Source organism: Dendropsophus ebraccatus, chromosome 1, assembly GCF_027789765.1.
Source record: "Dendropsophus ebraccatus isolate aDenEbr1 chromosome 1, aDenEbr1.pat, whole genome shotgun sequence".
NCBI lineage: Eukaryota > Metazoa > Chordata > Amphibia > Anura > Hylidae > Dendropsophus > Dendropsophus ebraccatus.
Genome location: NC_091454.1, coordinates 209719658 through 209736551, shown reverse-complemented (window position 1 = coordinate 209736551; position 16894 = coordinate 209719658). Strand labels below are relative to the sequence as shown.

The window sequence follows — 16894 nt, the reverse complement described above, 5'->3', positions numbered from 1 at the left end:
ATGTATAGAACCTATTATCCCTCCCCCTTCCCTGTATCCATCCCCTCCTTGGTCGAACTCGATGGACATTTTTCAACCGTATTAACTATGTAACGGGGTGGGGCGTTAGGAGCACTACCTGCCCCCATAGCACCGATCTGGCCTGCCCCCAGCCAGACCACGCCATTCATTATATTTAAAAAGGGACGTCCTTTTCGTCTAACCTGCTGACAGTTCCCATTTAAGCAGTTTACCTGGATCCTGTATGCCCGGTGCATAGGCTTAATATTAGCCCAAGAAAGGACAGTGTACAGAGTAGGGTCCATCCCTCTGAGGTGACCTAAACATATGGAGATGGCCTACACTATTTTATCAAATGGTATGCCTAGAACCTCATTTTTTTTCTATAGTAGTTTTGCAATTCTATATATCTATTTTAACTACAAGACTTAGCATTTGAAGTGTGCTGTTGCACCTTTCTGTTTTTATTTCCAAAGATATTGATCACAGCGTGTCTGTGTGTGTGTTTCACACACAAATAACCTGCAAAAAAAAAAAAAATGCAAGTATTATGCTAAATGATGTTACCCACATAGTATCCAAAAACATTAGGCATCTTATAGATGTAGCTTTAGGGTGCATTCACACATACAGGATCCGCAGCAGATGCTGTGTTCAGTTATTTAAATCAAATCTGCTGCAGATCTGCAGCATAAAATCTGCTGCGATACGGTGTGTGTGAAGCTACTTTTAGCGATATTTTTCTTTAAGCTATAATTCCATGTGTAGTATAGTATTACTAAAGAACTCGCAATTGCTTCTTATGGATGCTAACACTATTTACTATATACAAGAGAAAACTTGTTTTATGTAATCAACATTTAGAATCAATCAAAATTAGCAGTATAAACACTAGTAATTTAAATTGCAATATATGAAGAAAAAAAAAAAAAAACTAGCAGAGGATGGTTTCGATCCATCGACCTCTGGGTTATGGGCCCAGCACGCTTCCGCTGCGCCACTCTGCTTCTTGCTATGCTCTGTGACATTGTAGCAGTACAGCATCACCACCCTTCAAATGTGATTGGTACAATCCTGTTATTTCTTACAGAGTCTTGCATTGTACTATTGCTACCAGATTGTGCATTCAAGACATGTACACCCCTAAAATTTACATTGCTATAATCCAGTTTTCAGAGAGTCTAACATTATACTATTGCTACCTGCTTCCAGATTGTGCATTCAAGATATGTACACCCCTGCAATTTTCAATGGTATAATCCAGAGCTGTGCCCCCTCCCCCTTCCCTCCTGTTCTCAGTAACCACATGTTTGTGTTGTGTCCTCCTCATGTTTACTGATAGGGGTCACAGGGTTGTACAGGAAAATCGTAATAAATTTGCTGAGTACCTGGGTTCTCGTGCAGAACGGCCCATCATGTGGGCAGACAGGGGAGCTGTATCATTACTAAGAACTGGTGTCGATGACTGTGAAATACATATGTACTGTGAATATAGACTGTACTGGGAATACAGACTGCGAGTCACCACAGCACATGCAGATCCAGCTCTTTCAGCTGTCTCTGTGGCGCAATCGGTTAGCGCGTTCGGCTGTTAACCGAAAGGTTGGTGGTTCGAGCCCACCCAGGGACGCTTCTTTTCTTGCACATTACAATATTTCAAATTTGTTAGTCTTTACTCTTTCCCTCCGCTAAAGTATCGAATGTTGTATGTGCTTATATACGCATGTATTTTCTTGCTTACTTTTATATAGCATTCTGGTGTTCAGCGATGCCCTCACCTTGTACTTATTTAATTTTTTAATCATGTGCAAAAATGCATTCAGAGTGCAAAATAATACTAAAATGCTAAAGAACAAATGTAAACATGATGAACAAGGATTTTAGAATACAAATAAGTCTATAGTAATATTAGGCATTAAAAGTTAGAATTGACAAAATGTGAACAGAACGGTGAATTAATTTGTATTTGTTGAGGGGAAAAAAAAAATGCGCCCAACGTGGGGCTCGAACCCACGACCCTGAGATTAAGAGTCTCATGCTCTACCGACTGAGCTAGCCGGGCTGCTACATTAAATGTTAGAGTTGGACCCCCCAGCAAGCGCAGCACTAAGGACACAGTTGTCTAGAGAATAATTGGTGCATGACCAGCACTCCATTCATTTCAAAACTACTTTTGCAAAAGTGGCTGATCATAGCAAACAACAAATAAACCATCCAAAAAAAGCAGTATACAATTGGTACTTGTAAGTGTTCTTTTTCGTTTTGGGTGCTGTAGGTTTGAGCATTTCTGGCAGCTGGATCTGCAAAAATGGCTGATAAAAAGAAAGAGTAAAGCTGAGCAGTAAAAGTACTAGAAACTGTTAAAAGTTCTGTTAGTTTTTTTTAAGTGGCTGTTAACAGCAAACAGTAAAGTGCTTCTTCAGTAGAAGTGAAAATCTAAAAATAGTCATAAAAGGATATCTTTCCCTGACCGGGAATCGAACCCGGGCCGCGGCGGTGAGAGCGCCGAATCCTAACCACTAGACCACCAGGGAAGGTATATAATGCAGTTGTACAGTAGGCATAAGTACAAATGCATATGTAGCAGTGAACTTGTTTTTTAATTTTTTTTCTGGTAGATAATGTGACAAAAATCTTCAATCCTTGTGTTTTTTCCCCCTCTTTTTCTTTATTACGTTCACTGTGTGAAAATAATAGTTATGTTTTTTCTTTAGTCCTAGGAGACTATTACATGCAGTCATTACATTACATACACTGTTCAATACCATGAGTTTGCTTCATAGAGCAAGAGCAAAGGAGAAAAAAAAAAAAAAAAATGTTTCTGCCCGGTTTCGAACCGGGGACCTTTCGCGTGTGAGGCGAACGTGATAACCACTACACTACAGAAACTTCCATGTGTTGCTTGTAGACGGTATACACAGACTAATGGAGAGGCTCACTGCTGGGACTGGGACTGGGACTTCCTTGCTTGTGGCTCTTTTGTTAAAACTTTACATTTCAGAAAATCCCTACATGCAATTTAGAATTACACAAACTTCTCTTTTAGGTAGAATGTATAATGTTCATTCAAGTAAACAAAACACACAAAAAAAGCGCAAAACATAATCGCCCAACGTGGGGCTCGAACCCACGACCCTGAGATTAAGAGTCTCATGCTCTACCGACTGAGCTAGCCGGGCTTGTTGAAGGTTTTGCCAAAAGGGCTTGCCTTCAGACAAAGTATTTGCAAAGTATTTTCCAAAACACCATTCATTGGCAAGGGCACTTCCACCTGCATACTATATGCTTTAATATATATGACCCACAGCTCAGGCTGAATTCTAAACTCTCTAATATATATATATATATATATATAAAAAAATATATATATATATATATATATATATATATATATATAGATCATGGACTCACTGGCTCTAACTACAGATTAGTGCAACTCAACTCTAGTATGATCGATCAGCATTTCAATACCATTGGATGAAGCCCTAGGGCTGCCTGGTAAGCACAGATACAGACATAGGCATCCCTAGAGCTGTATGCAACGTCTTAGAAACATAGAAGATTGATGGCACTGCTCTTTAGCCACTGGTATTCAAATATCAAATGATTGAATTCAAGCATGCTCGAGTTGCGCTCATCTCTAATACAGACCTTTCTCTAAGAGGTGTTGTGGCTCTAATACCTGACATTCATATAGAGGGACCCTTCTGAGATCAGTGCATCTAAATAAGTATTCAAGTGCAGGAGGTAAATACATTTCAAATTCTTAACCCCATGTGTTGGAGGACATGCACACTCACCTTCCTTGCTTGCTTTCCCTGCCACTGCTGTTCTCATGGAGCCACTTGCTCAGCCAGTCATTGCTGTGTGGCATGCAGCTTTTCGTGCACAAGCAGGAGGCAGTCAGAGATAACCAATCTCATGTGTTTCATGAAAGAATGGGTCATCCTTATGGTGCGTTTAGGCCTATAGGGTACAGGGTACACACAGGCCGGATCCACAGCGGATTTCTCGCTGTTGGTTTCTATGAGAGTACATCCCGATGCGAGTATGTAACCGACAGCCCTGTTAATCCCCCCGCTGGCTGGAGCATACTGTACCTGCTCCAGGCTCCAGCTTGCTTCGGGGGTTCTCAGCCGGACATCCCGGTCAGCCAATCAGTCCAGAAGCCAGGAGTCCCCGAAGCAAGCCAGAGCTTGGAGCAGGTAATGTATGCTCCAGCCAGTGGGGGGTTAACAGGGCTGTCGGTTACATACTCACAGCGAGATGTCCTCTCATAGAAACCAACAGGAAGGGATCTGCAGCGGATCCAGCTTGTGTGTTTGTACCCGGGTAAGGGTGCGTGCACTCTACAGAATTCCCGCATATGACCCGCAGAGAATTCCGTCGCTCGTACTCGCACGCAGCGGCCCGCATCTCCGCCCATGCCATAGACACTATTCTATGCACGGGCGCATTCCACATTCCGCCGAAAGAATTGACATGTCACTTCTTTCACGGAATGCGAAATCCACCTAGGCATAGAATAGTGTCTATGGCATGGGCGAAGATGCATAGAATAGTGTCTATGGCACGGGTGGAGATGCGCGCTGCTGCGTGCGGGTACAAGCGACAGAATCCGCCACAAGTCATACGCGGGAATTCCGTAGTGTGCACGCACCTTTACACAGATTTATCTGACAGATTTTTAAAGCCAAAGCCAGAAAAGGATTTGAAAAGAGGAGAAATCTGTCTTTCCTTTATGACCTGTTCTCTGTTTATAGTTCACATAGTAAAATGTAACAAAAATACATGCGTTTTTATACAAAAGCGAGTCATAAATAATTGATAATAATCAATTACAGCTGTTATTTTATACTGTGTGTACGCTGATGGGCAATTTTCCATTAACTTCAATGCAAAGCATTATTATATTGAAAATATGGCCCAAGATTTACCTCAAAATTATGGCCGTATTTTGGTATTATTTTACTGTGTGTGAACATAGCCTAAGGCTATGTTCACACTATGTAAAAACAACAGCCGTATTTCATAACAATGGCCGTGACTAAGATTTGAACTTAGCATAAATTATTTGTAAGTATGTTTAGTCTATCTCTTGGAAGTAAAAATTTATATATATATATATATATATATATATATATATATAAAGGTAAAATACTAATAAATAGTTAAACAGTCAATATTATTCTAAATAACTTTATTTAAACCAAAAACAAATCTGCAGTTGACCGATTCCTGTGGACTTCAGTTACACATCTTATCATTTGTTAGACTAGAGAACTGTTCCTTGGCTGTCACCAGATTCTACAACTATTCTGTATAGAAGCAGCGAGGCGGAATCTAAGTGTCTAAGTTTATACTCATATGACTCCTTTCTTCTGATTAGAGCAGATATTTACAATGACTGTTCATGAGGACGCTGGAAGTTCAGAGTTTCTTTTCACAGATGGCAAAACTGTTTTGCTCCGAGCAGGGCTTGTCACTCCATTTGCCTAGCTTCCAGACTTGGGCACAGTCGTTCTCCCCTGCACTATCACTGGGCGCATTTTCACTCCAGGCCCTGCAGTAAGAAAACAATATTAAGATAGTGGGGTCAAAGAGTTTCCCCGCTGCCAGCATGATATTGCTACATCATGTCGGGCGGGGAAACATTCCATGACAGGGCTTTCCTGTCTGTATGGCCCGTAATTTATGGGACATGTGAATGCAGCCTTAAAGTGACACTGTCATCCCCTATTTGCATTTTGACTGCTCTCCACAGATGTAAAGGGTAAATGTTACAGCTTTCATTACTTATTTTATATCACACCTCATGGTGCTTGTTCTGGTAAAAAGTCGTTTTTATCACCTGTGGATTGGTATATGTGGGCGGGGCCTTGCAGCCTATGTGATGTCATCGTATAGGCCCTAGAGCTTTAGGCTGGCCCTTCCAATGGCTGCTGAGGGGGCGGGCCTATGCGGTGATGATGTCGCGGATGGGGCGGGGCTAAGTGGTGCTAGCGGTGGAGCGATGTGGCACAAAAGCCGCGAGGCCCCGCCCACATATACCAATCCACAGGTGATAAAAACAACTTTTTACCAGAACAAGCACCATGAGGTGTGATGTAAAATAAGTAATGAAATCTGTAACATTTACCCTTTACACCTGTGGAGAGCAGTCAAAATGCAAAAAGGGGGTGACAGTGTCACTTTAAGGTTCAGACAAAGCCGAGTATGCTTGAAGTTTGCTCATCTCTATTCAGCATACTTTTGTTTTGTGGCATTTCAACATACTGTATAATGGCAACGTAGATCAGAAATCATATGTGAATGGGGTCTTAAAGGTGTATTTTGGCACTTAATATTTGATGGCCTATCCCAAATAAATGGATTTAGCTGCAGTTTCGGCCATATCAGTGCTGTGATTAGTACCAAAGGGCTGACTTTTTTTCATAGTTCTTGGGCAAAAGATTACCCATATTACCTTTCATTTTGCTGTCTTTGCTAAAAATAATGTTTTATGTTGCAGTGAAGTGCCAAAGAGGCATGGTCCAGACATTTCGGAGCTCGGGTCTGTATAGGCCACACCTCTTTGACACTTTACTCCAACATAAAACAGTATTTTTCAGCACATTGCATTCACTTTAAGTAATAATGGCCTTTCTCCAGGTAGTAGATAATCTGTGGATTTAGAAAGCTTACTTGTAAGATGTTATGTAGTCTGTTCCATCAACCCATGTCCAATTCCCTTCCGACTCAATGTCATTTAGACCGATCCAGTAGGCCAGGCTCCCTGTTATTGCGCTGATAAATCTCTATAGACGAATAAGAATAACAAATAAATATTAAAGGGGTTGGCCACTTTATAGTAAAATAGTTCAGTGTACTTACTGCATATACCTGCATGTGTACCTCATAGAGCTAATATCAGACTCCCCTTCTCCAGGCTTTGCTGTCCTGCTCTGTGGTGAGTCTGTCCATAAGATGGCCGACATTGAGGCGCATGTAACCATGTGTCCAACACTGATCCTGTATATGCCTATAGAGGACACTGGGGGGCAGGGCATGGTCATATGCTCCTCTATGGTCGGCCATCTTGTGGGCAGGCTCACCACAGAGAAGGGCAGCCCAGCCTGGAGGAAGGGGAGTCTGATTTTAGCTATATGGGGTACACAGGGAGCTGCAGTCAGAGTACACAGTGAGTATACTTACTAATACTGTACACTGAACTATTTTACTATTAAGTGGCCAATCCCTTTAAAGGTTGAACCTATGTTCATCTACAACAACATGTGTGACTACTTTAGTTAAAGGGATTATCTGGGGAGCAGAGAGGGTATTACTTTTCTTTCTCCCTAGCACTCCCCTTCTTCTTGAGATAAGAGGAGGCCGATACCATACTGCGATTATCCATATTGCCATTACCATACCAAACCATTTTGCAATTCTTCATATCCCACCTGTTCATTTTCATTGTTTATGACAACTAAGTCTGCACTCTTCTGTACGCACATGGACCTGGCTCTGGCCCAGTTGGTCCTGCTGTTTGAGAAGAAGTAGCATTTGCGGTCAAAGGAGTACCAACCACTATCACAGGTGCCTAGCTCTGAAAGAAAGTAATGTTAGGATAATGTAATGTACTGAAATATGAACGTTAAAGTATACAGGCCCAAAGCCTGAGGCTGCACTAGCAAAAGAGGCTGATGATAACAATCCCTCCTCTTAAAAGGGTTATCCAGCGCTACAAAAACATGGCCACTTTTCCCCCTACCGTTGTCTCCAGTTCAGGTGTGGTTTGCAATTAAGCTCCATTTACTTCAATGGAACTGAGTTTCAAAACCCTACCCAAACTGGAGACAACAGTAGGGGGAAAGTGGCCATGTTTTTGTAGCGCTGGATAACCCCTTTAATACTGTCAGGCCTTGTGTAGATCCTCTTTCAAAGAGCGCCTCACTTGTCCATGTGGTAGTATTGCTGCCTAAAGCCACTGTAGTGAGTAGGGCTATGTTACAAGACCACACACAATCTATGGACTGCAGTGGAGCTGTTTCTATAAGCGGCCATCTTTTTTTCTGACTAGCATTCTGATGTTTATTAGTATTGGAAAGCTCATCAAGAATGGGAGAAAAGCATACACCAATAATAAACAATATGGATGAAGTCACCTTCCAATGGTGGTCAGTAGCCTCTTACCCCAGTGTTTCACTGTTGCATTCACACTCCACGTGCATTCACACTGAGGAAAAGAAACAGAAATTCCGAAGGGAATCCCTGCCGTTGACTCCACTTAGAATTCCGCCTGCCTCAGTGTCTCAGTGTTAAGTATAGGGTGCCTCCACTCTCTGTGCCTCTCTGCTCGGAATTTTGCCTCTTTTCCTCAGTGTGAACGAACCCTTAAAGGAGAAGTCCGGGTAAAGCTATATCCTTCCCCTCCCTAGTATTTGTTAAACAAATAGCTTTGCCCGGACGCCTCCTTTAAGTTGGTCATACCCATTAGATAAATGTTGTCCGGACTCACTTATTTTGGCAGGACTATTTTGTGTATAGTGGTCTTTCCACCCTGACGACCGACCTTATTTGTATGTAAAGCTTTACACATGTGACACATTGATAGATCGCTCCTATGTATAATAGATTCCTTACTTTTTGCAGCATGCTCTATTTCTTTTATTTTTTCTGCCAATGTATTAACTGCAAGAGAGGAAAGCAAACAAGGTTAGACAGTCAAGTCCATAAGTGTAGGGTGTAGTTTAAAGAAACACCCACTTAAAGGGATATTATAGCAATTATGGGAAATAAATGTTTACCTAACCCCAGTACCCCTTAGCATTGACCTGTCTCCCAGTCTTTTCTCTCCTTTTTCGTCTGAGACAAGTGTGGAAGGGTAGGACCTGCCACCTCAGCCAACCACTAGACAAGACAGGACACAGCTGCAGAAGGTGAGTGGCTGTGATGGTAGGGCCTACCATCGGACAATTTGTCTCTAAGGCTACTATTACACGAAGCGATTTTTCAACGATTAACGATAAATGATCTTAAACGACTGCTATGGCGAATGACCTGAAATTGTTCACCCAATTACACGGAGCGATGATCGTTACTTATGATCGTTCTTGTGGTCGTCTTGTTGTCGTTATTGCGTTTGTCGCTACTGCGAACAACGTCTTATTCCATGCAAACGATTTGTGAATGATCAACTGAAAAATAGGTCCAAATTCTATCAAACGACCACCAATTTCTCGTTGGTCGTTTAATCTTTGTCTGCTATTACACTAAATGATTATCATTAAAATCCGAACGATCTAACAATTTTTTGAACGATAATCGTCCCGTGTAATAGGGCCCTAATGGTCCTTTCACTCCATGCAGACTTCACCCATCTGTGGCCACAAACGGGCGCCTATCAGCGAGACCTTTGCGACAATTGCTGTATGGTCCTTGTGGCCATGTACATTCATTCTTATCGGCCACATGTCTCCTGTTTACACAGAGAGATGTGTGGCCAATATTGATGGATTTTATCGCCGCATAAAAAATGCGATTAGTCAACTAGGATCGTTTGTTGCTGATAATTGGACCATGGAAAAGGGCCTTAAGACAGGAAAAAGAAAGGAGACTGCTGAGGAAGCTGCGGGGAACAAGTCGGGGAATGGGGCTAGGAAAGTATATATTTTTTTCTATATCCACACCCCACCCTGGCAGGAATATCCCTTTAGAGTGGACCATAGATATTATGTCTGTATGTTTGATTAATACAAACTCCCCAACCCTAAAGTGAACTTTTCAATAAGTTGGTCTAATGCACTGTGCTTTCTGACCTAGTCACTCTAGTGCCACAACACTCTCCTGTAAAAGTCAGTTGGGGGAATTTAATTTGACCGGTATCTTACACGTACCCCAACGCTAGTACATGGCATGCTGGATTTATGGAGAGGTGTACACGCCACATAAATTCGGGTGCGCCAGAACATTTTCCTACCACCTTGGAATCAGCAGCACAAACTACAAAGATCACAAACAAAATCCCGGTTTGCACAAAAACTTTGCAGTCTGCATCTGGTGCACAAAATGAATCTGCTCCACACATCAGTCTTCTATGTTCGTGCGGCTGCTGTAAAGAAGATCACTGAACTGCTGTTACAGAGCAGAGGAGCAGTGCAGTCAGGGTAGTCACCCCATAATCATGGACGGAAAACAGAATTTAAAAAAAATCTACAATAATGTTTTTGTGGGTGTTACATTCTCTATAAGCTATAACCCAGCACATTAGTGTATGAGGAAAGGGGCACCTTACCAGTAATGTTGACACCGACAATGTCATCCTTGCTGGCCAGCTGTTTCTTGTCTGGTGTGAAATCTTAGAATAAAGATTAATTCACAGTTATTTAAAAAAAAAAAGTAATTAAATGAAGAAAAAAAAGAAAAGACCTTAAAGGGGGATTATCCAACATTAAAGGGGATTCTGGCATAAAAAAAACATACACTCACCGGCCACTTTATTAGGTACACCTGTCCAACTGCACGTTACCACTTAATTTCTAATCAGCCAATCACATGGCGGCAACATAGTGCATTTAGGCATGTAGACATGGTCAAGACAATCTCCTGCAGTTCAAACCGAGCATCAGTATGGGGAAGAAAGGTGATTTGAGTGCCTTTGAACGTGGCATGGTTGTTGGTGCCAGAAGGGCTGGTCTGAGTATTTCAGAAACTGCTGATTTACTGGGATTTTCACGCAAAACCATCTCTAGGGTTTACAGAGAATGGTCCGAAAAAGAAAAAACATCCAGTGAGCGGCAGTTCTGTGGGCGGAAATGCCTTGTTGATGCCAGAGGTCAGAGGAGAATGGGCAGACTGGTTTGAGCTGATAGAAAGGCAACAGTGACTTAAATAGCCAACCGTTACAACCAAGGTAGGCAGAAGAGCATCTCTGAACGCACAGTACGTCGAACAGATGGGCTACAGCAGCAGAAGACCACCTGTTACTAGCATGGTGTACCTAATAAAGTGGCCGGTGAGTGTATATTGCTGGGGCCAAAGAAAATATAAACAAGAAGGTCCCAGGCCCCATGCAGATCCCACTGTAGCTCTGGTCTGGCTCCTTCCAGTCCTCTGCTTCTGAGATGAGAACCCGCCTGCTCAGCCAATCACTGGCCAAGACAGGGCACCACTGGTGTCAGTGATTGGCTGAGCAGGCGGGTATTCCTCTGAACATCTCAGAAGTAGGGAGAGGAGCAACAAAGGACAAAACGAGACAAATAGGAGCCAGATGAGAACCTGAAAGGGATTGGTGATAGGTAAGTATAATTTATTTATATATATTTCTAGCAATATATGATTTTATTTTAATGCCTAAACACTCCTTAAAAGTTATCACTTATCCTCAAAATGAGGGAGAAACAGAAAGACCCCCCACTGATCCCTATAACCGAGGTCACTTGTCCCCAAATTCAACCAGGAGAAAGGAGAGTCTGTAAAAAGGAAAAAAAAAAATAAAATTCCTGACTCCATGTGGCAATCACACATATAGATTATGTCATACAGCATCATCATTCATAAGTTTGTTCCTCCCATTCCTGGTAAATGTTAGGGTCCAGATGAACTTTTTGTGTCTTCCTCATTGAGGATGTCTGTTGTCAATGATTGCACATTGACAAAGGGTGAACAATGACTGAGCCAAACAACTTGTCCAGGGAAAGTTCTTCCTGTGTTTATAAGACAATGGTTCCTTTGTGAATGGGGGCAGAGCTGTGTGATAACACAGAGGAAACTTGCTGAGGCCTCTGTAAGGTTTGGGGGATGGGAGAGAAACTTTTTTCAGAACCCAGTGATCTGCCTACAGATGGGCGTCTTTGCTTTGGCTGATAACATGGGTCATGTTTCAAGTCTGTTCCTGAACCAGGCTATACTTTTAACACACTCAATACCTATACTGGAAAAGACTTGTGTGTGTGTGTGTGTGTGTGTGTATATATATATATATATAATATTATTTTTTTATTATTATTATTATTATTACAGTGTGGCCAGAACTGCCCTACACTGGTACAGTTATAAGCCCATACTACTACAGGTCTAACTTCACCTTTATGGACAACAAAGCTCCAGCTGCTTGAGGTCACATCTATAGGGAATGGCTGCTGGAGACTGAGGACCTCAAATGGAGTGGCCTGCCCCTTCTCCTGACCTGAATCCTATAGCATACCTATTGGATCAGCTCAGTCAACGTGTACTCTGTACACCAGAACCTCTGGTCTTCAACAGAAAGCAGCAGCTCAGAACTGGGAGAAGGAGACTGAATAAATAAGTGTGGAATGAATTGTTAGTCTCATCATGTGCAGCAACTTATAAAAAGTTATGTTTGAGTGGAATACCCCTTTAAGCAGTAGACAATGTTCACCAGCCCCTATAGACAATGAATGTCGAGCTACCAATTTTGTTCCCATTCTGATTCAATGATGGTCCCAGCAGATGGACCTCCACCATCAGCTTATTTTCCTCTATCCATAACTTCTTCAGATGGAAACTGCAGGCAGTGTCGGACTGGGGTATCCTTTCCTGGATTCATCTGTATCTGTGACAAATCTCAGAATACCCTACATTATACAGCTCAGGGTATGCTGGGAGTTGTAGTCTCTGAGTGGACAACCCTATAATAAATCACTGTGTGCAGAGTCTCCTGGTGGCTGCAATCTGTGGGTGACAGCCATCAGCCCTGAAAGTCCAGCAATACATTTGTCTACAGCGGCAGTTATCAGAGGATTGTACTACTGTACTACAACTCCCAGCATATCCTGAGGGCTGCAGACTGTCAGTACATGCTGGGAGTTGTACTGCCTGCAGCTGTTGTAGTTGGGTCCTAGGTGCATTATAAACTGGATGCTTTGTGGCATATAAGAATACATAGATCTGTGGGGGCTCAGTGTAGGGAAGTGACCCCAGAACAGCACTAATAGCGGATAGAACAAAAACATCTCCCCCTACCATATTATCACCATACTGTCACACTGTTCTGGGGACTGGACCTGGGAGCTCCCAGCATCTGGATTAATTATGATGGCACTAGTGTACTGTAGTGACCACGGGACTGCCATACACTGAACCATTTAGACACCAATGGTACACATGCTCTGCACACTATGTAAGTGATTACAGTGCAGTTACTAATGACCAAGCAATGCTATTGATATGGATCAAGGCCGATATTACCAATAAAACCAGTATATAGGAAGGAAATATCACAATACATATTACAGCCATACTGTTAGGGCCCTATTACATCAACAGATTAAAAGACTGAGATTTCTCTTTTCAAATCCATTCCTGGCTTTGGCTTAAAAAAATCTGTCAGATAATCCTGTATACTAAAACCAATAAAACACAGTACCAGATAACAAGTTACAAATAATACCCCCACATACTGACTAATGCTACTGAATAACATCCACTGTACAAAGATCACTATCACCTCATACAGTCATATAGAGGTGGATGCAGCTCTACACAGGGTCTGTACACCATATACATTACAGTGCAGCTTCTTCTCCATCTGCCCTGGGCCGTTATGAGAACTTCTCCGAGCCACAAATCCACAGAATCACAGAAACATATTAGGCTCCTCACTCTGTCACCATCCTCATCTCTATACACACTGCACATCTGTATTGGCTCCTTTACAACCTTATTTAGTGGGTAGGCTGACTCTATGTGATCCCCTTTATAAATGTCCCCCTGTATTATCCTCCTTATATATGGCCCCCCTGTTATCCCCTTATAGATGGCTCCCTGTTATCCCCCTTATAGATGTCCCCCCTGCTTTATCCCCCTTATACATGCCCCACCGTTATCCCCCTTATAGATGTCCCCCCTGCTTTATCCCCCTTATACATGCCCCCCCGTTATCCCCCTTATAGATATTCCCCGTTTTATCCCCCTTATACATGCCCCCCGTTAACCCCCTTAAAGATGGCTCCCTGATAGACCCCTTATAGATGCACTCCCTGATAGCCCCCTTATAGATGGCCCCCCTGATAGCCCCCTTATAGATGCCCCCGATATCCCCCTTATAGATGGCCGGCCTCCGTTAGCCCTCTTATAGATGCCCCCCGATATCCCCCTTATAGATGCCCCCCCGATAGCCCCCTTATAGATGCCCCCCGATATCCCCCTTATAGATGGCCGGCCCCCGTTAGTCTTCTTATAGATGCCCCCCGATATCCCCCTTATAGATGGCCGGCCTCCGTTAGCCCTCTCATAGATGCCCCCCAGTGCAGATAAAAAGTAATAAAAAAACAACTCACCTAACCACTCGCTCCCCCGCCGGCTGTCTTCTTCTCTTCATCCCCAGCTGACACTCCCTGTCCTGCACCCACCCGGCGCACGCATCAGGAAGCTCTGTGCGCGCCGGAGCCGGTACTTCAAGTACAACGAGCATCTCTAATACCTGCTCGCTTGTACCAGAAGTTCCGGCCTTTGGCATACACAGAGCTTCCTGATGCGTGCGCCGGGCGGGTGTGGGACACCCCCCAGGGAGCGCAGCATCAGCTGGGGGCCGGATTGCCTCTTGTGACCGCAAGCAAGACACTGCTTGCGGTCACAAGAGTGCAGCAAGGGGGGCCTGCGGCAGCACTGTATGACCCACAGTCTGTGCCGTATCAGCGTGGGGACCGGGGCCTACCGAAGGATCCTCCCGTGATCCAGTCCGACGCTGACTGCAGGGGTGCAAAAGGATCAGTTGCATCTGATGTCTAACAGAGACCAAGAGCTCCTCATCCACATGAGACACAAATAAAAATATTACATTGAGCCCAGTGGGCTTAAAGTTACCACTACTGAAGAGGAAGGGGGGGGGGAGTGCATTTACAACTAGTAAACATGGGGGGTTGAAATACAGATGAATACATTACACCAAGCAGTTCAATTGCTGATATGTAAAAATACAAGAGTAACTAACGGTGAGAATGAACAGTTGCGAAGAGTACAATAACCAGGATGAAGGAAAGGGCCAGCAGTCCATATGTGATGATCACAGATCTTTCCTTGAAGTAGGAGCACATTTCTCCTGTAAAGAGACCAAAAAATTATGATAGGACATGGTAGACGTGAAGTAGGGAACCTTGGATCTCCAGCTGTTCCAAAACTACAACATCCATCATGCCTGGACAGCCAAAGCTAAAGCTTTGGCTGTCCAGGCATGATGGGAGTTGTAGTTTTGCAACAGCTGGAGAGCCAAGGTTCCCTACCCCTGTAGTAGGCAAAGGTGTAAGGGTCCTATTAGAGTAAGCGATTTTTAACGATAAACCTTTGCAAACGGGATTTTTTATCCTTAACCTGAAATCGTTCACCATATCACACAGTACGATAGTCGTTAGTTACCATGGTTACTACGATAGTTTACTCCATCTGATTCCAGCAGAAGAACGTACGATGTGAAATTACACTAAACTATTTACGAACGATTAACAATGATTTTAGGGTCAGATCTAAATCAACTATCAACGACACACGAACAATTTTTCGATTGTTGCCGGCAATTACATGGAACGATTATTGTTAAATTTAAATGATATAACAATTTTTGCACGATAATCACCCCTGTGTAATAGAACCCTAACCCTGGTGTCAGTATAGTTCTAACACCAAAATGGTCAGTCGGTAGGAGAGAGAAAGAAATGTATGAGGAGTTTATCACGGTTGGGGGGTTCCACCAATAGGGGTCCCACAGATCAAATACCTATCACCTATCCCTTAAAATCTAATTTGCCAGGTAGAAAATTTTGGTTTTAGAATTAGCTGGCCCATAAAACTATCCCGTAACAAGTCCAGAAATGTTCTCCCCTTTGCCTGTGAAGCAGAAACACATCTGGGTAGAGTCTCCCACCATTACCACTATATCCACCTGTGCGGCCACCATTCCATCCCCTTAGTATAGATGGGTTCACCACTTTTGTAGACAGATAAGTAGAACTATATATATATGATATCAGTATGATATATATATATATATATATATATATATATATATATATATCAGTATAGAAGTGGATGTAGCAGTCCATCACTTTCTTCTGGGAAGAGCATTACCTGATCTCATCCTGTCCATTAGACTCTCCTGCTTCGTGCTGTCCATGCCTCTCGATAAAATGCTGACTTTTTGCTTTTACTGTTTTTATACTCCAGTTTGCTGAATCAGTAGGAAGTGATGAGATATAATGTATTTACAGGAACAAGGAAAAAAAAATAAAAAATCTCCTTTTCATTAGAAGTCACATACTTCCACAAAATGTGCATGACTGACCCATTTGTGGTCACCAGTAGTTTTATTGGAGTTTAGCAGAATTCCTCACCAACTACTATAAGTATTACTGGGTTAGGATAATTATGTTCATTTTTCAGAATTTTAGGTTTTAATAACCGTTGGATGAAGAGCTTGGAGCTAAACCACAACTGGAGCTACATGGAGGGATGAAATATTAGCATATAGCATAGCCACATCCTGTTAGGCAGAGTTGGCTGCCTAACACATAAATAATGTATAGGAGTATAAATATATTACATGTCTGTACTGTTTATATTCAGCATTGATCACTTCCTATTTTACTCTCTGAACTGTGGCCATGCTGTGTGTGCTGCACACGTTTCCCACAATTTCCTTGCTTGCACAGTGGAGACCAACTTCCGATATTTCCAGGACAGCCAGGAGATTGTAGTTGAACTGAGCATGTGTGACTATCTTAGTATATACCATAGATGGATGGAACCTAGGCCAATAGGCTATTAAAACAATAGAGAAACATGGGGAGTTAGTGAGGACCCTATAACACAGGGCAATGTACCCAATTGAGCCAATTTGGGCAGATATCTCCCTGTGTAATAAAAACACAGATGAGCCGAGGATCCAATCATCAGCTGA

The 16894-nt window shown here is 42.8% G+C and overlaps 1 protein-coding gene and 4 non-coding genes across 5 annotated transcripts; 1 reads left to right on the top strand and 4 right to left on the bottom strand.

Annotated features, from left to right (window-relative positions):
• Window positions 1-935: 935 nt before the first annotated feature.
• TRNAM-CAU (transfer RNA methionine (anticodon CAU)) lies at window positions 936-1007 on the bottom strand. Its single transcript has one exon. It is a non-coding gene; the product is annotated as a tRNA-Met (tRNA).
• A 549-nt stretch (window positions 1008-1556) lies between these two features.
• On the top strand, window positions 1557-1630 carry TRNAN-GUU (transfer RNA asparagine (anticodon GUU)). The gene has a single exon. It is a non-coding gene; the product is annotated as a tRNA-Asn (tRNA).
• An 832-nt stretch (window positions 1631-2462) lies between these two features.
• Window positions 2463-2534, bottom strand: TRNAE-CUC (transfer RNA glutamic acid (anticodon CUC)). Its single transcript has one exon. It is a non-coding gene; the product is annotated as a tRNA-Glu (tRNA).
• A 282-nt stretch (window positions 2535-2816) lies between these two features.
• On the bottom strand, window positions 2817-2889 carry TRNAV-CAC (transfer RNA valine (anticodon CAC)). The gene has a single exon. It is a non-coding gene; the product is annotated as a tRNA-Val (tRNA).
• Window positions 2890-5183: 2294 nt separating this feature from the next.
• LOC138768146 (hepatic lectin-like) lies at window positions 5184-16150 on the bottom strand. Its single transcript, XM_069946250.1, has 7 exons — window positions 16066-16150; window positions 14936-15043; window positions 10277-10339; window positions 8626-8673; window positions 7443-7588; window positions 6685-6797; window positions 5184-5563 (listed from the first exon to the last, which is right to left on the bottom strand). The coding sequence occupies exons 1-7, from the start codon at window positions 16109-16111 to the stop codon at window positions 5431-5433; spliced, it is 657 nt and encodes a 218-aa protein (XP_069802351.1). The 5' UTR covers window positions 16112-16150; the 3' UTR covers window positions 5184-5430.
• Between the last annotated feature and the right edge of the window lie 744 nt (window positions 16151-16894).

Coding starts and splice junctions, on each gene's coding strand:
- LOC138768146 (XM_069946250.1), bottom strand. CDS start 16,111: ATGGACAGCACGAAGCAGGAGAGTCTAATGGACAGGATGAGATCAG. Junction 8,674..10,276: donor TGTCGGTGTCAACATTACTG/GTAAGGTGCCCC, acceptor CCTCTCTTGCAG/TTAATACATTGGCAGAAAAA. Junction 6,798..7,442: donor TAAACAATGAAAATGAACAG/GTGGGATATGAA, acceptor ATTCGTCTATAG/AGATTTATCAGCGCAATAAC.